Source organism: Trachypithecus francoisi, unplaced genomic scaffold (genome assembly GCF_009764315.1).
Source record: "Trachypithecus francoisi isolate TF-2019V2 unplaced genomic scaffold, Tfra_2.0 Lachesis_group11, whole genome shotgun sequence".
Lineage (NCBI taxonomy): Eukaryota > Metazoa > Chordata > Mammalia > Primates > Cercopithecidae > Trachypithecus > Trachypithecus francoisi.
Genome location: NW_022681456.1, coordinates 26,654,321 through 26,677,930, shown reverse-complemented (window position 1 = coordinate 26,677,930; position 23,610 = coordinate 26,654,321). Strand labels below are relative to the sequence as shown.

Here is a 23,610-nt window from a genome sequence, read left to right as displayed (position 1 = left end):
GCAACATCTATGGAGCCAGGCACAGGGCCAGCCACTGGGTGTGAGATGATGGACAAAAATGACAGGGTCCTGCACTCATGAGCTCAGGGAGTAGCACGCGCCTTACTTTCTACTTGGTAACTAGAGGGCAGAAGCCAGTCTTGTTCATGTTTATATCACTACAGCTTCTCTCTCTTTTTTTTTTGAAATGGAGTCTCACTCTGTCACCCAGGCTGGAGTGCAGTGATGCACTCTCAGCTCACTGCAATCTCTGCCTTCCAGGTTCAAGCGATTCTCTTGCCTCAGCCTCCCGAGTAGCTGGGATTACAGGTGCATGCCACCCACATCCAGCTAATTTTTGTATTTGTAGTAGAGACGGGGTTTTGCCACATTGGCCAGGCTGGTCTTTATCGGCCTGTCTCAGCCTCCCAAAGTGCTGGGATTACAGGCGTGAGCCACTGCGCCTGGCCACTACAGCTTCTCTTTAGCACAGCTTCTTGCATCTAGAAGGCACAAAATAAATGTGTGTTGAATTTTGCTTTATTTGGAAAATCGCCTTTGATGTGTTATACTTTTCCATGCCTTATGTGGTTAAAAAAAAAAAAAAGAGAGAGAAAATGATTAGGAAATTCTATAGATATGTGGATGTATCTACGTATAAGCTATGCATTCTTTGACATATGTGTCACTAATGTAACAGTTATTGAGGCCAGACTACAGGAAAATTTTATAACAGTACTAGTAGAGAGTCAAAAGAAATAGAATAAAACAGGCTCCATTCTTAAGAGGTTTAAATTCTAAACTGAAGAGGCTTCTGTGTATGATAGAGGCTGACAAAGAATATGTAAACGAATTTAGCGCATTATATAAGTAGAGTTTTAGCAAAAGTTCGAATACAAAGCAGACTGAGAAAAATGCTGCAGAATTGGCACATTGTTCTGGGGACTAAATGGGACATAGGAGGAGAAAGCTCAGTTCACATTTGGAGAGAGCATTGTGATTATGACCTGAGTTTGAATGCTGGTCTTCCTCTTACTAGCCAGATAACTTTGGACAAGTCACTGAATCTCTCTGAGCCTTAGTTTTCTTATCTCTAAAATGGGCCTATTAATAGCACCCACCTCTAAGACTGTAATGAGTATTAAGTATGATGATGTATGTAATGCAGTTATATGATACCTCACCCATAGTGAGAGCTCAATATATACTGAAATTTATTATTATAAAATCACATCACCTACAAATCAGTAAGGTGGAAGAACACAGTGTTTCATTCAAAATTCAGTATACATGTCATTCTGCCCAAGTAATTCTTGACCTCTGCAAGACCAAAATCCATTGTTAAAAATAATTTTAAAGTACATAACGTTGACTTCAGCTGATCTAAAGAGAGGCCTTCCAGTCATAGGAAGCTACCTGGCTTATGAGACATGAATTGGAGATGCCACTCCTAAGAGCTCCACTAGGGAAGAAGACAAAGGTCAAAGTGCCCCTGCAGATTCAAGGCCCGTATCTGGTTTGGATGTCTCAGAGTGTTGCATCCACATAGTCTGGAATGCAAGACCCTTGAATGCATGAGAACTCCAACTGTCCAGAACAACACAGGTGATGGTTCTTTCACTGTTCAGACCATGGTCTGAACCCTCAGAGTCCATCCCAAGTGCCACGTGTTCACATGGACATTGATTAACTAGAAGACACCCAGAAGCAGGTGAACTGGATGGCAAAGAAAAGGGAACATTTTTTTCCAAGAAAGAGGTGAAACAATGCGGTTCTTTGATGGGGGTACTTCAACCAGAAATATGGGGAAATGATGGTTATCTTCTCATATCTGCGATGTGCCAGTGAGACCAGACTTATTCTGGGTTGCCCCAGGGAGCACAGTTGGCTACAGGCATAGACTGTGGGGTCAGAGAGATCTGATTGGGTGCAATGGGTGAGATGTCTTCTCTTTCATTTTCATGGCACCTCCCACCCTCTCCCACTTCTTGTAGCCTTGCTTTCATCTCTCTCCAGTGTGGGATTGCACAGTGTGGAGGACAGATGCTGCCATCAGGAAAGTTCTTTCTTTACTTGAGCTCTTGTGGGTAGGCGCTGTGCTCTCTTGGCTTACCTGGTTATTAGAACAAGCTCGTCTCGGAATGTTGCCACAAATTCTTCAGAGAATGTCCCACCAGTCACGGGGGTTTCTCGCCTGCGAGAACAGGCCCTTCTAAGGACTCTGATGTTAACAGACCTTAATCCAGCGCAGGCAAATGGGGGATTGGGGTGTAGATGTGAGTGCGTGTGAGAGTGGCTGGGTGTGTATAACTATCTAGGAAGACCAGGGCTTGGCCCAGAACTATAGATATTGCTTTTGGTGGTATGGTTTGGTGGAGGCAGGGTCTGCAAACTTCAGCAGATGCCATCTAAATGTAGCCATGGCTGCTGCCAGAGAAAATGAGCCAGGAATTGAAAGGATGAGAAGATCTAAGCAGAGACATTCTGGAGAGTCCTGAAACGAATTCTGGAGATTTGTAAGCAGATGTGCGTTTGGATACAGTGTGATGACAGACACCTACCCCCAGCTTTGAAACATTACAAGCTGTCTGTCTCCACACTGTGCATTCGATATCTGGAAGGGGCAGCGTTTTAATGTTTTGAATTTCTCTGCTCCTCAGTATTTCCTGGGAAATATCAGATTTCCATATCCTCTCAACAAGCTGGCCCTTGTTCCTCCCCTCGGATATTTTCCCCCTACTTATTCACAATTTTGGAATCAGCTTTTAAAAGGGCAGTTTGTTGGAACATAAAATACAAAACAAAACAAAAATCTGACATCTCTCCCGGCTGTTGACATTGATTTCCCCTCTCCACATAGCTTACTCGTCTACGTGGCTTCTTTTTACAGTGTGTAACCTAAGGTGTTAACTAATGATCTTTTCCTCAGCTCTTTGAATTATGAAGAGTCACATTACTTAATCCCTCTAAATCCCAGTTGCTTTCTAGGAAAAGTAGAGATTAAAATCCTTGCTTCAGAGAGTTGTTGTGAAGACTCAATGAAATAACTTATGCAGAGGGCTGGCATGTTGAAATAGGTGTTCAATAAATACCAGCTCCCAGATCATAAAGAAGGCAATGGGGAAACACACTGCCCAAAAGCCTGCAGCCATAGGTGTAGCCATTTCTGCTGTAACACCCCATATGCCTTCCTAAAAATCACCACATTATACAGAATTGGCCAACAAAGACCACTGAGTTTACTGGAAAAATAAGCTTAGGGGCACAATACTGAAAAACCTTGTCAGTGACACATAATAAAAGACAGAAACCTAATACAAATGATATCATAGTTTTGCACATGTTAAATGGTTTAGAAATACACAAATCCAATAAAAATGGCACTTCACCTTGGAAAAGACCTGAAGATTGCCTTTAGAGGTGGGTATCGGAAGGGTTGCAGCCTGTGAGTTATTATGAAGTGAGCAGGTGTGACTCATAGCACAATGTGGACCAAAGTAGCTGGTAGATGTCTGAGGTGTGAACATGAGTGTGTTCTGCACGTTTCTGTGGTGCTCAGTATAATGGGGTTGGGGGTGTGAAGTTTTCTGCATTCACCTAATGTTTTTTATGAAATAAGTGGAGCATAAAGAGACACAAAGTTTGCACTATGCTCAGATTGTTCCCAAATATATCACTTGCATTGGGACACATTTGTTTTCTCAAGACAAGTGTTAGAGTAGAGCTGACTGTACTTAGCTGATGTTGTGAATGAATGAATGAATGAATGAATGAATGGTGGGTGGTCTAGAAAACAGAATAAGCATTACACTACATTGCAACAAATACATCTGTAGCCTTTGAAATTGGATTAAAAAAAAAAAAACCCATAGTCTTGGATTTTAAAAGGGCTCCATAGCGGCTGGGCACAATGGCTCACGCCTGTAATCCCAGCACTTTGGGAGGCCAAGGCAGGCGGATCGCCTGAGGTCAGGAGTTCGAGACCAGCCTGGCCAACATGGTGAAAACCCATCTCTACTGAAAGTACAAAAATTAGCAGGGCTTGGTGGCAGGCACCTTCCCAGCTACTCAGGAGACTGAGGCAGGAGAATAGCTTGAGCCCGGGAGGCGGAGGTTGCAGTGAGCCGAGATTACGCCATTGCACTTCAGCCTAGGTGACAAGAACAAACTCCATCTCAAAAAAAAAAAGGCTGCATAGCTACCATAGTGCATTTGATTTCTCCTCCTGCTATGGCTTCCAGTCTGTGAGAGCTCTTTGAGGGGTCCCTGGCCAAAGGGAGGCAAGCTACAAGGTTCCCTATCTTCTTCCAACCAGAGTCCCTAAAGTTTTACCTGTTTTTCTTTTAGTTTTCACTTGAAGAAAAGTTCTGCCGCTAATTCACAAGTTTACAAACCACCACCGGTGATTCAGTTGACCAAGTCTGGTTTTACAAACTGCTACTCAGGAACATACCTTCTTTGCTCAGAAAGATAATCCTCAGTTGGTACTACAAATACTCCAGAATTTGTAGAATCTGACCAAGAAATACTCAAGTGAGGCTTCAAAGAGCCATTTTGCATCCAAACTACTCTGCAGTCTCAGCAGCAGCAGCAGTGGTACACATGGAACTCCGTGTAAAATCCCATTCCAGTCTGGGCAGATGACACATGAATGTTGATGAGCATTTAAATCTAATGCATTTATGATGTTCTGTCTCTTCTCAAACACCCACAGCAATTCTGTGATTTTCTTTTTCTTTGTCTTTTCTTTCTTTCTTTCTTTCTTTCTTTTTTTTTTTTTTAGAGAGCTGGATTGAAAGATGTCTCAACGAAAGTGAAAACAAACGTTATTCCAGCCACACATCTCTGGGGAATGTTTCTAATGATGAAAGTAAGTGCTTGAAACTCATTCTTCCATGACATCTCAGACATGGCCAGTGTCCTGGTGGGAGGGTAGTGCCTCTAGATTGCTAGGCTGGGCCGAGTCACCTGGAACAAGATGCTCTCCACCTATTTATGAAATATCCCAGGACCTCTCTGTAATATTCCACAACAGGGAGTGGAATCCATTCAGGTAGACCTGGAAACTGAGGCCACAGCAAAAACTTGCTGTTTACAGACTCAACTTCTGCAGGGGACTTGCTAGCTTGCGTTCCCAAAGACCTTGTTATAGTGATGCTCCAGTCAGGTAAATGTGGTCCCTGGTTGGGAAAGGCCATTCTCAGTGTCCACTGTAAATATGAGTTCAAAGTAGTTGTGTCACAGGATTGTTGTTTTAGTCATAAATGTCCTTGATATCAGAAAGCAGAAATTTCTTCCAGTTCTCGGACTAGAGAGCTAGAGTTAACTGAAAGATGTACGCTCCTGTGTTTACACCTTGCCCTGTGTTACATCAGACTGAGGCTTCTGGGTGCTATATTAAGAGCAGTAGGCTACTTGGGACTTGTATTTTTTCCTTAAACACTAAAAAAGAGAGATCAGCTTATTATAAGTCCAATTTTTTGCAGAGTCAGAAATGACTTTCTTCCATGGTTGGTAAAGTGCATCTCCTTAGTTCAGTTTTCTGAAAGCATGAGCCCCGGCCCACCTGCTCCACAATCCCCTGAACATTTGCTAGATCTAGTCAATAGCCCCCTCCTGAGTCTTAGCTGAGGTTGTCATTTTGTCGTCACCATGTTACTTCATTTTATAAAACTGAGCTACATTGGCCGGGCGTGGTGGCTCATGCCTGTAATCCCAGCACTTTGGGAGGCCAAGGCGGGAGGATCATGAGGTCAGGAGATCAAGACCACGGTGAAACCCCGTCTTTCCTAAAAATACAAAAAATTAGCCAGGCATGGTGGCGGGCGCCTGTAGTCCTAGCTACTCGGGAGGCTGAGGCCGGAGAATGGCGTGAACCTGGGAGGTGGAGCTTGCAGTGAGCCGAGTTTGTGCCACTGCACTCTAGCCTGGGTGACAGAGCGAGACTCTGTCTCAAAAAAAAAAAAAAAAACCTGAGTTACATTGAACATAAACTATACAAATCTTATGTGAGTAGTTTGATGGTTTTTTTTTTCTTTACATATTGTATCCACTGGTGTCATTACCACCCAGAAAAAGATACAGAACGTTTCTTGTCCCCCAGGAGGCTTCCTCATCAGTCACTACTGTCCTGACTTATCAGTATAGCCTGTTTTTGCCTGCTTTTAAAACTTCATATAAATGGGATAATGGACTCTGTATTCTTTTGTGGGTAACTTTTCTCAGTCAATATAACGTCTGTGAGATTCATTCATGTTGTTGTCTCTAGCAGTAGTTATTTCTTTCTCATTGCTGTATAGTATTTCACTGTATGCATATATCACAATTTACAGATCTTTTAAGTGCTGATGAATATTTAGTTGTTTCAAGTTTTTGATTACTAAGAATAAAACACTACTCGGGAGGCTGAGGCAGGAGAATGGCATGAATCTGGGACACAGAGCTTGCAGTGAGCCAAGATCATGCCACTGCACTCCAGCCTGCGCAACACAGTGAGACTCCATCTCAAAAAAAAAAAAAAAAAGAACAAGGCCAGGCGTGGTGGCTCACACCTGTAATCCCACCACTTTGGGAGGTCAAGGCAGGCAGATCACGAGGTCAGACCATCCAGGCTAACACGGTAAACCCCATCTCTACTAAAAATACTAAAAATTAGCTGAGCATGGTGGCGGGCACCTATAGTTCCAGCTACTCAGGAGGCTGAGGCAGGAGAATGGCGTGAACCCGGGAGGCAGAGCTTTCAGTGAGCCGAGATTGTGCCACTGCACTCCAGCCTGGGCGACAGAGCGAGACTCCATCTGGAAAAAAAAAAAGAAGAAGAAGAAGAAGAAAGCATATCTGAATATTCTAAGTTTTATTTAATTTTGGCAAAATCTACATAACATAAAATTTATCATTTAATCATTTGAAATGTATAATTCATTGGCGTTAAGTACATTCACCTTGTTGTGCAGCCATCTACACCATTCATTTCCAGAGATTTTTTCATCTTCCGAGACTGAAACTCTGTACCGGTTAAACAGTAGCTTCTCATTCTCCTTTTGCCTCAGTCTCTGACAACTACTATTCTACTTTCTGCCTCTGTTAATTCGACTGCTCTAAGTATCTTATATAAGTGGAGTTGTAAAGTATTTGTCTATGACTGGCATGTTTCACTTAGCATAATGCCTTCAAGGTTAATCCATGTTGTAGCATATGTCATAATTTTCTTCCTTGTGAAGGCTGAATAATATTCCACTGCATGGATATGTCACATTGTCTTTATCCATTAAGACATTGATGGGCAACTGAGTTGTTTCTATCCTTTGGTCATTGTAAATAACATTGTTGTGAACACAGGCATACAAATATCTTTTCAAGTCTCTGAACCTAATTCTTTTGGGGGTATATACCCAGAAATGAAATTGTTGGATCATATGGTAATTCTGTGTTTAATTTTTTGAGAAACCACAAAACTGGTTTTCATAGTGGCTGTATCATTTTACATTTCCACTAGCAAGGCACAAGAGTTCCAATTTTACCAGTTCCTAATCATCATTTATTATTATTATTATTTTAAATAATAGCCATCCTAATGAATATAAAATGGTATCTCATTGTGGTTTTCATTTGCAATTACCTAATGGTTGGTGATGTTGAACATCTTTTCAGGTGCTTATTCACCATTTGCATATCTTCTTTGAAGAAATGTCTAAGTTCTTTGCCCATTTTAAAATCAGGTTGTTTTCTGTTGTTTTAGGAGTTCTTTATATATTCTGGATATTAACGTCTTATCAGTTATATATACTTGCAAATATTTCCTCCTATCCCATGGCTTGCTTTTTCACTCTGTTGATTGTGTTCTTTAATGCACAGAAATTTTTATTCTAATGCATCCAATTTAACTATTTTTTTCTTTTGTTGTCTGTGCCTTTAGTGTCGTATCTAAGAAATCATTGTCAGATCCAATGTTGTGAAGCTTTTGCCTTTTTTTTTCTGAGAGTTTTACAGTTTTAGACCTTACATTTAGATTTTTGATCTGTTTTGAGCTAATATTTGTGTATGGTATTAGGTAAGAGTCCAGCTTTATTCTTTTTTTTTAGACAGAGTCTCACTCTGTCGCCCAGGCTGGAGTGCAGTGGTGCTGTCTTGGCTCACTGCAACCTCCGCCTCCCACGTTCAAGTGATTCTCCTGCCTCAGCCTCCTGAGTAGCTGGGATTACAGGCATGTGCTACCATGCCAGGCTAATTTTTGTATTTTTTTTTTTAGTACAGACAGGGTTTCACCATGTTGGTCAAGTTGGTCTCGAACTCCTGATCTCGTGATCTGCGCCCCCCACCTCAGCCTCCCAAAGTGCTGGAATTACAGGCATGAGCCACTGTGCCCGTCCGAGTCCAGCTTTATTCTTTCGCATGTTGGTATCCAGGTTCCCCAGGTTCCCCAGCACCATTTGCTGAAAAGACTGTTCTTTCCCCCATTGAATGGTCTTGGCACCATTGTCAAAAAACACTTGATCATGTATGTGGAGGTTTATTTCTGGGCTTTCCATATTATTCCATTGATCTGTATGTCTGTCTTTATGCCAGAACCAGACTGTAGCTTTGTAGTAAGTTTTGAAATCAGGAAATGTGTGACCTCTCATGTTCTTCTTTTTCAAGATCGTTTTGGCTATTCAAAGTCCCTTGAGATTCCATATGAATTTTAGAATGGATTTTTCTATTTCTGAAAAAAAAAAATGCCACTGGGGTTTTGATAGGCATTGCATTGAATCCGTAGATTGCTTTGGGTAGTTTTAACGTCTTAATAGTTAAGTCTTCCCATCCATGAACACAGGATGTCTTTCCATTTATTTGGTGTCTAGTTTCTTTCAGCAACAACATTTAGTAGTTTTCAATGTACAAGTGTTTTGCTGCTTTGGTTAAGTTTATTCCTAAGTATTTTATCCTTTTGGATGCTATTGTACATGAAATTTTCTTAATTTCCTTTTCAGATTACTCATTCTTAGTGCATAGAAATGCAACTGATTATTGTGTGCTGATTTTGTGTCCTGCAACTTTGCTGAATTCATTCATTAGTTCTAACAGTACTTTTGTGTTTGGGTATGTGTTAAATCTTTGGGGTTTTCTACATATAAGATCATTTCGGCTGGGCGCAGTGGCTTACACCTGTAATCCCAGCACTTTGGGAGGGCAAGGGAGGTGGATCACCTGAGGTCAGGAGTTCGAAACCAACCTGGCCAACATGGCAAAACCCCATCTCTACTAAAAATACACAAATTAGCTGGGCGTGGTGGCAGGCACCTGTAATCCAAGCTACTTGGCAGGCTGAGGCATGAAAATAGCTTGAATCTGGGAGGCAGAGGGTGCAGTGAGCCAAAATCACACCACTGCACTCCAGCCTGGGTGACAGAGTGAGACTACATCTCAAAAAAAAAAAAAAAAAAATTTCATCTGTGAAAAGAGATTACTTCCTTTTTATTAATTTGGAATGTTTTTATTTCTTTTTCTTGCCAAATTGCTATGGCTAGGACTTCCAGTACTCTTTCGAATAGAAGTGGTGAATGCAGGCAACCTTGTCTTGTTCCTGATTCTAGAGAAAAAGCTTTCAGTCTTTCACCTTCGTTAGCTGTTGTTTTTTTAAATATGACCTTTATTATGTTGAGGTAATGCTCTTTTGTTCTTAGTTTATTGAGTGCTTTTATCATAAAATGGTGTTGAGTTTTGTCATATTTTTTTCTCCATCAGTTGAGATGGTTACGTAGTTTTCCTTCGTTTTGTAGGAACCATCAGTTGAGATAGTTATGTAGTTTTCCTTCCTTGAATGCAAGGATGGTCTGGCAAACAGAAATCAATTGATATAATGTATTTATTGATTTTGTATGCCAAACCATCTTTGCATTCAAGGAATATATCCCATTTGGTCATGATCTGTAATCCTTTTACTATGCTGCTGAATTCTGTCTGTTAGTATTTTGCTGAGGATTTTTCATCTCTCTCTCTCTCTCTCTCTCTATATATATATATATATATATATATTAGATGGAGTCTCACTCTTTTACCCAGGCTGGAGTGCAATGGCACAATCTTGGCTCACTGCAACCTCCGCCTCCCAGGTTCAAGCAATTCTCCTGTCTCAGCCTCCCACATAGCTGGGATTACAGGTGGCCACCACTACACCCAACTAATTTTTTGTATTTTTAGTAGAGATGGGGCTTCACCATGTTTTTGGCCAGGCAGGTCTCCAACTCCTGACCTCAGGTGATCCACCCTCCTTGGCCTCCCAAAGTGCTGGTATTATAGGTGTGAGCCACCACGCCTGGCCTGCATCAATATTTATAAGGGATATTAGTCTGTAGTTTTCTTTTCTTGTAGGATCTTTATCTGGCTTTCATATCATGATAATGCTGGCCTCGTAGGATAAATTTGAATGTGTTCCCTCCTCTTTCATTATTTTGAAGGAGTTTGAGGATTGGAGTTCTGAACATTCTTGTATACCTTTTGGTGAACATGAGCACTTATTTTTGTTAGTATGTTCCCAGGAGTAGAATTGCTACATCATAATGTATAGGTATATTTAGTTTTAGTAGATACTGCCGAAACAGTTTCCTAAAGTGGTTGTGCCAATTTAGACTCCCACTATCAATTTATAAAAGTTTCAGTGTTTCACTTCCTTGTCAACATTTGAGATAGCCATTCCTTCTAAGATTAGCTATTTTCATGGGTGTATAGCGTATGTCATTTTGGTTGCATTTTTTTCTGATAAATAATGAGTATAGCATCTTATTATATGCTAATTAGGCATTTGGGTATCTTTTGTGAATTACCTCTTCAGGTCTTTTTTTTTTTTTTGAGTCGGAGTCTCGCTGTGTTGCCCAGGCTGGAGTGCAGTGGCATGATCTCGGCTCACTGCAACCTCTGCCTCCCAGGTTCAAGTGATTCTTCTGCCTCAGCCTCCCAAGTAACTGGAATTACAGGCACATGCCACCATGCCTGACTAATTTTTGTATTTTTAGTAGAGACAGGGTTTCAGCATATTGGCCAGGCTGGTCTTGAACTCCTGATCTCGAGATCCACCCGCCTCGGCCTCCCAAAGTGGTGGGATTACAGGCGTGAGCCCCCGCAGCCGGCCCTTCTTCACGTCTTTTGCCTGTTTGTTTTTAAAAAGTTATGTTGTTGGTTTTCCCCTTAAGGGTTTGTAAGAGTTGTTTTTATATCTTGAATAGGAGATATTAGTATTTGCCAGGTAAAAGTGTTACAAATATTTTCTCTTGGTTTGTGGGTTGCCTTTTTATTCTCATAATGGTAACTTTTATGAACACAAGTTTTTCATTCTAATAAAATTCAATTTATTAATGTTTTTCTATTATAGTTAGTGCTTTGGTATCCTATTAAGACATTTTTGCTTACCTGAAGTTCATGAAGATCTTTTTAACAGATCATCTAGCAGCTTTACTATTTTACCTTTCATTTTTATATCAATAGTTCATCTGGAACTTTTGTGTATGGTGTGAAGGAGGAGTCAAAGTTTTTTTTTTTTTCTTATTAATTAACTGATAGAGCATGATTTCTTGAAAAGGTCACCCTTTATCCACTGAGTTCCAGTGGTGCCTTCATCATACATTGGCAGATTATATATATTTGGATCTGGGTCTGAACTTTTATTTCAAACTGTTGGCCTTACTGTCTATTTTTGGGCTAATACTACAGTCTTTATTACTGCACCTATACAATAAGTTGTGATATCTGGTGGCATAAGACCTCTTGTTCTTTACTTCTTCAGTATTGCTTTGGTTAATCTACATTCTTAACCATTCCATATTGATTTTAGAATTAGTTGTCATTTTTTTCACATATGCAAAATACCTGCTAGGATTTTTGATGGGGATTGCATTGAATCTATAATAAATTTGGGAAGAACACCTTAACAACATCAAATTTCCAATTAACTTATGTTGTATTAGGCCTCCAAGTATTTGGATCATCTTTAATTTTTCCCAGCAGTGTTTTGTAGATTTCACTGTAGAGGTTTTGCACATCTTTCTTTAGACTTATTCCTAGATAATTGATGTTTTTCAATGCTAAAGTAAGTCGTACATTTAAAGTTTTTTCTAATTGTTAGTTGCTAGCCTATTAAAATGCAGTTATTTAAATAATAAGTTTGTATTTAGCCACTTTGCTAAATTTGCTTATTAATTTAAGATTTGCATTTTTTGAACATTCTATGAACATCATCATGTCACCTGAGAATAATGACAGCTTTGCATCTTCCTTTATAATCTTTGTATTTTGTTTGTTTGTTTGTTTTGTGTGCCTTATGTACTGGCTGGGACCTCTAGTGCAATTTTGAGGTGACGTGGTGATAGTGGACATCATTGCCTTTTTCCCAACCTAAGTGGTGAAAGTGTCTAGTGTTTCACCATTAGGTGCGATATTTGCTGTGGATTTTTGTAGATACTCATTATTAGGTTGAGAAAATTCCCTTCTATCTTTGGTTTTCTGAGAGACTTTTCTTAAATGGGTGTTGAATTTTATCAAACACTCTTTCTACATCTGTTTTGATGATCATATGTTTTTCTCCTTTATTCTATGAATACTGTGAATTACATCGGTTGAGTTTTGAATGTTAAGTCAAACATGCATTCCTGGAATAAATCATACTTGGTCAGAAGTATTATCTTTTTATATACTTGTGGGTGTGATTTTTCTATATTTCAGGCTGGATTTTGTTAAGGATTTTGGCGCCTATGTTCATGAGATTTGTGGCCTATGATATTTCTTTTTTATGATGTTCTTGTTAGGTTTTGGTGTCAAGATTATACAGGTCTCATGAACGGGGTAGGAAGTTTCATATTTCTCTATTCTTTTGAAGAGTTTATATAAGATTGGTATTCTTTATTTCTTAACTCTGGAATAATTCAACAACTGGATTTGGAATTTTCTTTGAGGGAAAGTTTTTGATGATGGATTCAATTTTCTAAATAGTTATTAGATTATTTATATTTTTATTTCTTTTTTTACTTTTAGTAAATTGTTACTTTTAAGGAATCTGTTTCATCTAAATTTTCAAGTTTATTTACATGATGTTCAAACTTTCCTTTTATTACTTTTGCCTTTATTTATTTTTTTTTTTGAGATGGAGTCTCACTCTTTTGCCCAGGCTGGAGTGCAGTGGCGTGATCTTGGCTCACTGTAACCTCTGCCTGCCAGACTCAAGCAATTCTCTTGCCTCAGCCTCCTGAGTACCTGGGACTACATGCATCCGCCACCATGCCCGGCTAAATTTTTTTTGTAGAGATGGGGTTTCACCACGTTGGCCAGGTTGGTCTTGAACTCCTGACCTTGTGATCTGCCCACCTCAGCTTCCCAAAGTGCTGGGATTACAGGCATGAGCCACTATGCCTGGCCACTGTTGTCATGTTTTTAACATCTATGATGATGTTCTTTCATTTTTGATATTGGCAATTTATGTTTTCTCTGTTTTTCTTCAGCAGTCTTGCCAGGGTCTATCAATTTTAATAGTCTTTTCAAAGGTCCAACTTTTGGCTTTGTTGTTTTTCTCAATTTATATCTTTTAAGAATTGCATTCATTTCTGCTCTTATCTTTTTTCCTTCCTTCTACTTTCTTTGAGTTTAATATGCTGTCTTTTTCCAGATTTTGAGATAGGTGCTTAGATTATTGATTTTCAACCTTTCCTAAGATATACATTTAAAGTCATAAATTTTCCTCTAAGCATTGCTCGATTAATCCCAACATTTTCTGATACCACACTTTCATTATTGTTCAGTTAAATACATTTTCAATTTTTTATTGTGATTTCTTCTTTTACTTGGCTTATTTAGAAATCTGTTGCTTAATGTCCCAACATTCGTAGATTTCCTAATTGTCTTTCTGTTGTTGATTTCTCTTTTAGTTCCACCGTGGTCAGAGAACATATTCTGTATTATTTCAAAATTTGAAATTGTTGAGACTTAGTGTCTGTCCCAACATATAGTCTATTTTGGTTAATGTCCATGCACACTTGAAAAGGATGTATATTTTGCATTTTGAATGTACATTTTGGGTTTGTTGTTTTTGGGACAAAACCTCACTCCATCACGCAGGCTGGAGTGCAGTAGAGCAATCTCAGCTCACTGTAGCCTCTGCCTCCCGGTTCAAGTGATTCTCCTGCTTCAGTCTTCCACGTAGCTGGGATTACCGGTGCCTGTCACCACACCTGGCTAATTTTTGTATTTTTAGTAGAGACGCGGTTTCACCATGTTGACCAGGCTGGTCTCGAACCCCTGACCTCAAGTGATCCACCCACCTCAGCCTCCCAAAGGGCTGGGATTACAGGTGTGAGCTACCACGCCCAGCTGAGTGTACATTTTAAATGTCCCGACTTATAATCTATTTTGGTTAATGCCCATGTGCACTTGAGGAGAATGAGTATTTTGCATTTTGAATGTACATTTTGGATGTATACTGGATGGAGTGTTTTATAGATATCAGTTATGTGAATTTAGTTAATTATGTTATTTAAATATTCCATATCCTTACTGTTTTACTGTTGTTATTGTTTGTTCTCTCAGTTACTGCGACAGGTATGTTAATATCTCCAGCTCTGATTATGTTTGTAGCTGTTTATCTTTTTAGTTTTGTTAATTTTTACTTTATATATTTTGAAGTATTAATTTCTTAGAAATTTAGGATTGCTATGTCCTCTTATTGAAATGACTTTTTAAAAATTATTGTTAAATATTTCTACCTTATCTCTAGCAATACTTTTTGCCTTAAAGTCTATCTTGTCTGATATTAATACAGCTACACCAGTTTTCTTTACACATGGGTTGCTACGGTATATCTTTTTCATCTTTTTATTTTCAATCTTACTATATAATCTTACTATATTTAGTTCAGTAAGGTTTCTAACTATAGCTTTTTTGAAAAACAAAACCCAGTCTGATAATCTTTGAATTTAGACCATTTAAATTTAATATTGTTACTGACATTATTGAGTTTAAGTCAACAAACTTACTATTTATTTTTTATTTGTCCCATCTGTCTTTTATTCCTTTATTCTTACTTTTTAGCTTTTTGGGAAGGGATTAATAGAATTTTTAAAAATATTCGATGTTTTCTTCTGCTAGCTTTTCAATTATACATTCTTTTAGAGTGGTACTATTGGGGATTGCAATATGCATTTTTGCATTCTTCACTTATTAATACGTCTACCTCACATTACTCCTTCCCCCACTTCAAGCACAGGGGAAGAACACCATCATATTTTAACCTCATTTTCCTCTTTCTCATCTTCTGAGCTCTCATTTTAATGTATACATCTTCTACATATGTTGTACACCCCACAAGGCATAATTATTATTGTTTTAAGCAGTCAATATTTATTTTTATTTATTCACAAATTTACCCTATCCAGGGTTCTTTCTTCCTGTCAGCAGTTTCATGCTTCCATCTGGAATCATTTTTTCTTTAACTCAGAGAAATTTCTTGCAGATTTATTATCATACTGTGCAGTATAGTGTAGATCATGAAACACATGTTTATTTCACATATATTTTTGGAAGATATTTTTACTAGTGACAAAATTCTAGATTGGTGAGATTTTTTTAAATTTTAATTTTCCTTTCAACACTTTAAATTTATTCCACTGTCTTCTGGGGTCCAAAAATATCTATTGAAAAGTTAGTCATCAGATGTATTTTTACTCCTTTGAATGCAACGTGTCTTTTGTCTCTGGCTGGTTTAAAATTTTTTTCATTGTCTTTGGTTTTCAGTAGTTTGATTATGATGTGCATAGATATGGCTTGCTTGTTTTTATTCTTCTTGGGGATCACTGAGCTTCTTGAATGTGTATGTTGTCTTTCACCAAATTTGCAGATTCTTTGCCATTGTCTCTTCAAATATTTTGTCTTCCTCATTCTTCTCATCTTCTGGAGCTGCAGTTACATGAATATTATACCTCTTTTTTTATGTTTTGCTCTGGTTTGTCCATCTTCATTCCTTTGTACCTCAGTTTTGTATTTTTTTAATTGATCTGCCTTTCAGTTCTAAATTCCCATTTTCTATCATGTCTAGTCTTCTATTAAACCCATCCAAGTGATCTTAATTTCAGATATTGTATTCTTCTGTGGTAGGTGGTCCAATTGATTCTTTTCTCATAGTTTCTAAATCTTGATTGATATTCTCCATTTTTCATCTGTTTTGTCCATCATTTCCTCTAATTTGACCATATTTTTCTCTATCTCCTCGGACATATTATCCATAGTTATTTTAAAGTTCCTGTCTGCTAAGTCTAGTATCTGAATTATCTCTGGATCTAGTTCTATTATCTGGCTATTTCTTGGATTTCAGGTATTTTTGGTCCTTTTGAGGTGTTTCAATAACACCTCATAGTTTTTTATCCAATACTGGACATTATGGATGCAAAGTTGAAGAGCCTTTGGGTGAAGGATGTTAACTTTCTCCAACAAGTGTTGAGTTTTGTTCTAGCAGGCAGAGAGAGAGCTAGTAGATCTACTTAATCTTGTCAAACCTTGCTTAAGTCTAGTCTATTTCACTTTTGTCTGTACTACTAGGGTATGGTTTTTATTCCTAAAGCCTGGCCTTTCTGGGTGTTTGCCAACTTCCTTCTACTTTGACCCAGCTTAGACTCCAACCCTAACCAATTAATGATTGGCTCTTTAGTCTCTAAGCTGCTACTTTCCCCTCAGTTTCTTAGTTTCTCACTCTGCATGTATAGCTTGGAGTGGGCTAAGGATTTGAGGGGTAATTTGAATACAAGTATGTTTGTCTCTTTCTTTTTCTTTTTTTTCTTTTTTTTGTAGTTAGCTATTTAATGAGGTTCTTAAGACGTTTAGAACACCAATTTGTGAGGATAAATTCCATTCGTCAGGGCAAACACAGATCGCAGGTAGCCCTGGAGCTGAGGAACAGCTTTGATTTTTGGTAGAATTTGTGAGTCCACAGCTTTCTGATCAATCTTGCACTGCTCTGTAATCTCGTATTTCTCTTTCTCTGTGTCGAAGATCTCACCTACCTGGTGTCTGGGCTTCCGCAGCTTCTTCTTCTTGAAGTAAGCATCAGTAAGATGTTTTGGGATTTTGATATTGCTGATATCGATTTTGGTTGAGGTGGCAATGACAAATTTCTGGTGTGTTCTTCGTAGAGGAACTCGATTGAGGACCAGAGGTCCAGTCACAAGTAACAAGCCACCAGCTAGCTGCTTCAGGAAAACCACCCTCTTGCCCCTGTGGCGTCCAGTGAGGAGATCAGAATGGTCCCGGGGGTAATGCTGGCTCGCAGTTTTCTCACGTGCTGACTGAAGGGTTTTTTGCCGTGGCTCAACAGCTTTCGAGGCACATCTTCAGTAGGATAATATCTAGGCATTTTGCGAAGTTTAACCACCCAGGTACCGCCGTTCTTGTCACCACCAGCTGGTTTTGTAAGAGTTGCAAGAACCTTCTCCTTTTTCTTTTCAACCTTGGATTTAGCGGCTGAGTACTTCCTCTTGTACATGGCCTTTCTGGAATACATGGCAGATCGGGACTACCTGCCAATTCCTCTGACAAGGACAGAGTTGCAGCTGCAATGGGGCTTCCCCTTCTTGGGCTTCTTAGCCTTGAGGTTACCCTTTTTCACCCTGCCACCAGCATCAGCCTTCTTGGCTTCGGGTTTCTTCTCTTTAGTATCTGGCTTCTCAACTTTTTCACCCGCCATCTTGCAAGATGGGAAAGAGGTGTCTCTTTCTTTAAAGTTCTCTTTGGGATTTTGCTCCTTAGCTATTAGCTACTCTGTTATCCCCAAACTCTCTTTAGCTCAATAGACTATACTCTTTGCTTGGGTTCTATTTCCCAGGGTAGCAATTTGGAAAGATCTTTCAGGAAAACGCCAAGGTGACTGTAGAGCTTACTTCTGGTGTTCCTTTCTTTCAAGGCTTGTAGTTCCTCTAGTCCTGTCTGCATTTATTGCTCTCCAATGTTTTCAAATAGCTATTTGTATATTTTATCTAGCTTTTACAATTTGGTGGGTGAGTTAATCTAGTGCAAGCTACTTTATCATGGAGGGAACTGGAAGTCTGATTATCAACAACTCTTAGACAAGGAAATTGAGACCTAGAGAAGTGAAGCGGCTTTCTAAGATTATACAAGAAGTCAATACCAGTGCTAGATCTAGAACATGGGCCACCTGACTCTTGTCCAGATAAAAGAATAAAGGAGTTTCAGTTCACATTTTGCATTTATTTTCAAAACAGAAAGATCACATTTAAAAAAGTCCCACAACTATAAAAGTTATGTGTACATATATCTGGAAAAATATCTGAGGAAAGAAAATAATTGCCTCTAATCCCACTATGTAGAGATAACCACTCTTAATGTTTTTGTGTTTCCTTCCAGTCTTTTTTCTAAGAATATATTGTTAAGCAAAATTATATATATATTTATTTATTTATAGTTAATATGTATATATAGCTATCATTTACTGAGCAATGAGAAGTGCTTTAATTCCATGATCTCATTTCTTTCTCACAATGGTCCAAAGAGGTGGCTTATGATTATGAGCTTTACTTACATGTGTAGAAATTGAAGCTCAAGCATACTTGCATTCAAATTCCCCTCAAGTCCTTAGCCCACTCCAAATTGTTTCTTTTTTTAAGATGGAGTCTCGCTCTATTGCCAGGCTGGAGTGCAGTGATCTCAGCTCACTGCAACCTCTGCCTCTCGGGTTCAAGCAGTTCTCCTGCCTCAGCCTCCCGAGTAGCTGGGACTACAAGCACATGCCACCACATCCAGCTAATTTTTGTATTTTTAGTAGAGATGGGGTTTCACCATGTTGGCCAGCATGGTCTCGATCTCTTGACCTCGTGAACTGATTGTCTTAGCCTCCCAAAGTGCTGGGATTACAGGCGTGAGCCGCTGCACCTGGCCCAAATTGCATTTTTCCCCTCTAGCAGATGTCAAGAGTCTTGCCCAAAGTCACATAGCTGGTAAGTGGTTGAGTTGAGATTTGAACTTAGGTCTATATGTCTGCCTTTCAACATTAGTCTTTTATGGTGTTTTTTGCACTTGTCTGCCTCTCAGAAAGTAATAAACCCTCATGTTTCAAAGACTTGGCGTTGGAGATTTCATAATTTGCCAGTAGGAACACCAAGAGTAGAGCTCATTACCCCCGTTTAGTGACTGATCTGATGTGTCAATATTTGATTGTGCCTTGTCATCTCCTTTACTAGACTAGAAAGCCCCAAGAAGGCAGGAATGTTGTGTGGTTCACTGTTGTAACCCCGGTGCTTACTACAGGACATGGCTGAAGTTTTAAAAATTACTTATGAGGGGCCGGGCGCGGTGGCTCAAGCCTGTAATCCCAGCACTTTGGGAGGCCGAGACGGGCGGATCGCAAGGTCAGGAGATCGAGACCATCCTGGCTAACACGGTGAAACCCCGTCTCTACTAAAAAATACAAAAAACTAGCCGGGCGAGGTGGCGGGCGCCTGTAGTCCCAGCTCCTCGGGAGGCTGAGGCAGGAGAATGGCGTAAACCCGGGAGGCGGAGCTTGCAGTGAGCTGAGATCCGGCCACTGCACTCCAGCCTGGGTGACAGAGCGAGACTCCGTTTAAAAAAAGAAAAATTACTTATGAGGAAAAAACCACTCTGCTTTAGCATGTTAAGAATGCTTTGACCTGTGGTCCCAGCTACTCAGGAGGCTGAGTTGGAAGGATTGCTTGAGCTGGGGAGGTGGAGGTTGCAGTGAACCAAGATCGTGCCACTGCACACCAACCTGTGTGGCAGAGTGAGATCCCATCTCAAAAAAACAAAAATCCAAAAGAATGCTTTGGATTTTAAGAGACAGAAACCTGATGGTTTAAATGATGTAGATATTTATTATTTTATTTAACCGAAGATGGAAAGGATGAGGTTCCAGGGTTTATTCAACAGTTCAACATCCTCCAGGACCCAGGCTCTTTATGTCGTTCTGCTGAGTCCCCTACATTGTTGGTATTTTGTCCCCATGTTAGTACCTCATAATCACAAGGTAGCTGCTGCAGGTCCAGGCATCAGGTTCACATTTAAGACAGGAAAATGGAACAAGGGGAGGTGCCAGTTACTTTTCTTCTTGTGTGTCTCTCTTTTATCAGAAAACAACAAAATATTTCCCAGAAGCCCCCAATAGACTCATTTTATGTTGTTTTCGTCCAGAACTCTATCATTTATAGCTGAAAGGGAGGATGAAAGAGAATTTGTCTAAAGAATAAGATTATGATAACTGGACTGACCACAGATCAAATCTAGCCTGTGGGCTGTTTTTATACATCCCATGATCTAATAATTTTTTTCATTTTTATTTGATTTTACTTTATTTTTTGAGATGGAGTCTCACTCTGTCACCAGGCTGGAGTGCAGTGTCGCGATCTTGGCTCACTACAACCTCCGCCTCCCGGGTTCAAGCGATTCTCCTGCCTCAGCCTTCCAAGTAGCTGGGACTATAGGAGCTCACCGCCATGCCCAGTTAATTTTTGTATTTTTTTTTAGTAGAGATGGGGTTTCACCATGTTGGCCAGGATGGTCTCGATCTCTTGATATTGTGATCCGCCTGCCTCGGCCTCCCAAAGTCCACCATGCCCGGACTTTTTTTTCATTTTTAAAGAGTGTGTATGGAGGTTGGGGGGAAGAAGAAGAAAAGTAATAGACTGTGTGTGGCCCACAGGGCCTAAAATATTTACTATCTGACTCTTTGCAGAAAAAGTTTACCAACTCTTGGCTTAGAAAAATCATGGTTTACCTCTTGGGCTATCATAATATTGCCTTGGATAAAACTGGGGTTTGATTAGCAAGCAGGAAAAAATGAACAATCGGCTATTGGGTGGCCTGCCACAGAATGTATCCCTGGACCAGGCCAATGGAAAAAATGCCTTCTCGGGGTGTGATTTGAGATAGGTCAACATTCTGCCTACTGCCGACTTCTTTTGCTGGCATAAGCCTGTCAGTATCAGCACCAAGGACCTGGTCAAAATGAAAATGTGTTGCTTGGAATGGGAGACTATTCAGTTTGTTAGCCTAGAATAAAAGAGTATGAGATTTTATGGATCATCTTGGCCCAACTCTCCTGTTTTACAGTTAAGGAAACTAAGGCTCAGAGAAGGGATGTGATTTGCCAGAGATCACACTCCTAGTTAGTGTCAGAATCAGGACTGTTACTGAGGCCTTCTGATATCTGTCAAATGCTCTGTTATGTCCGCTTAGCAACCCAGAAAAGATTAATTTAGTTGATTCGCTAGAGACTCAGTGAGTATGAGGAAATGTGATATGGGACTGGTATTTTCTGATGGAATGCAGTTGGAAAGAAAACCCTGGACCAGTGGGGTCAAGTCCTAAATGCCTGATGGGTGAAGAAACCGAGCAAGAGTGGATGGGTTATTTGCCATAATTCAGGTCTCATGAATTCTCACTTCCAACCTAAACAATTGCATTTTTCCCCTAGCAGATGTTAGTAGATATGTATGCTTCTGAAGGCATACTCACCAACAAACAGGAGGATTGTGACTGTAAAATATTAAAAAGTCCATGACTGTTGGGACATCATATCCAGAGAGGAAGGCTCAGCAGTGTGGATTGGACAGAGTTGTATGGGTAGAACAGAAGTTTCTGCAAAAGTTGGGCCCAGAAGATTCCCTGAGCACCTACTACATGCTAGACTCTATGGAAATCCCAAAATTATGTAAGGAAAGAAAGAGGAGGGAGCCAATATTAAAATATATTCAGCACCAGGCAGTATGCTGGGCATAATCACAACCATAATTTCTTTTAATCCTCTGGAGGGAAAGTATTTTTTCTCCCCATTTTACAGATGAAGAAACTGAGATTCAGAGATTATGTGACTTATTCAATGTCATAGCAAGTAAGTGGTAGAGTTAAGACTTGAATTTAGAGCTATCTGATTTTATTGCTGGCTCTCTTTCGACTACATAAACTGTCTTTTCCATGAATCCCTGCTCTCAATGAATTTTCAATCGAGAAAAGAAGTTAAGGCACATACTTGAATATTCACAATGCAAAGCCATATGTGATCGACTTCATTCAAAGGATATGAGGTGTACTCAAGACCTTGCCAAACCAAGTGTAGTACTGACCTAGAGCATAGACCTTCCTGGAAGCTTGTTAGGAATGCAATATTTTAGGCCCATCCCAGACTCACTGACACATGCTCTGTATTTTAACAATACTTGCAGGTGATTTACTAATTATGCATGCTGAAGTTTGGGAGAAGTCACAAGATTGGAAGGTGACTCTGGGGAAGGCATTTTGGAGGAGGTGACATTTGTCTTGGCCCTCAAAGGATCCATGTGGTTCCTGCAGTGATGGGAAAATGGGGGAGGCAGAAAGCTACGAGACTGGTCTTGAGCTTGGAGAGTTTTCCAGGTTGGCTTGAGCAGAGAGTTTGAAGAATCATGGCAAACAGGACTAGGAATGAGTTTGGGCCACATCACTGAGGGACCTGGATTCCAAACAAGGAGTCTAGAATTTGAGGTCTGAGGTGCCACCGAAGGAGCTGGCTGAAGAGTGACAAATCAAAGTGGTATTTTCAGAAGGTTGGTGTGGAGGTTCTATGCGGGTGGATTCAAGCCAGGAAGAAACATCAGGGCTGCTACCTACTCCAAGTTTGAGGCCTTAGAGTAGGCTGGTGTTAGAGGGTTGGAAGAAATTAGAGAAACTGGGAGGATAGGATGGGTCCAAAGAACAGGAACCCAGTGGGATTTTTGGGATTCCTGTTTCCCTCTTTCAGAGACAGAGTAAGTGAAATGTAACCAAGAGGTGCCCAAGTCCTCTAGCCTTCAGGTCACCATTTTCTTAATGTCTAAATGAAATGACTCTAAATTCCATCCCGTATCCTAGGCAGGAGTCCAGAACCTTCCACTTCCCTCCACGAGGTATCAGACACACACATGCATGTGTGTATGTTTGTTGTGAATGTATGGAATGAGGTTCTTCCTCTCCCGAGACAGTCCACGCTGTGTCCCATTCCCTCTGCCCTTTCACAGCTCCTAGCCACTGGCATTCTCCTGTCTTACCATGTGCCTCACTCTGAGTGTACACTTCTTCCTTTACCCTCTCCTGTTACTGACTGTTCAGTGAGGACTGAGGGTACCTATAGCATAGGATAGGGAAAAGTTCTAATTCAGTGGCATGATGGCATAGAAAATCTGGGGTCACAACTTAAGGTGACTCATCACTATTGTATTAAAATATAATTGCAGGCCGGATGTCATGGCTCATGCCTGTAATCCCAGAATTTTGGTAGGCCGAGGCAGGCAGATCACTTGAGATCAGGAGTTCACAACCAGTCTGGCCAACATGGTGAAAGCCTGTCTCTACTAAAAATACAAAAATTAGCCAGGCGTGGTGGCTGGTGCCTGTAATCCCAGCTACTTGGGAGGCTGAGGCAGGAGGATCGTGTGAACCCAGGAGGTGGAGAGGTTGCAGTGAGCCGAGACCACGCCATTGCACTCCAGCCTAGGCAACAAGAGCGGAACTCTGTCTCAGAAAACAAAACGAAACAAAACAAAACAAACAAACGAAAAAAAACCACATCACATTTCAAAGCCTTTCATAAGTGAAAGTTACATCTCTCTCACTCCACTCACCTCCCTCAGCATGTCTTAGTTG

The 23,610-nt window shown here is 40.1% G+C and overlaps 1 protein-coding gene and 1 pseudogene across 5 annotated transcripts in view; one reads left to right on the top strand and one right to left on the bottom strand.

Moving 5' to 3' along the window:
• Window positions 1–23,610, top strand: part of RFX4 (regulatory factor X4) — a 179,054-nt gene that overhangs the window by 20,996 nt on the left and 134,448 nt on the right. For all 4 annotated transcript variants that reach the window (XM_033220778.1, XM_033220779.1, XM_033220781.1 and 1 more), the window contains exon 2: window positions 4,763–4,849. In XM_033220778.1, the coding sequence (XP_033076669.1) occupies window positions 4,763–4,849 (87 nt within the window). The remainder of the gene's footprint in view (window positions 1–4,762; window positions 4,850–23,610) is intronic.
• On the bottom strand, window positions 16,776–17,687 carry LOC117089474 (annotated as a pseudogene). Its single transcript, XR_004439622.1, has one exon. The product of XR_004439622.1 is annotated as a 60S ribosomal protein L6-like (transcript).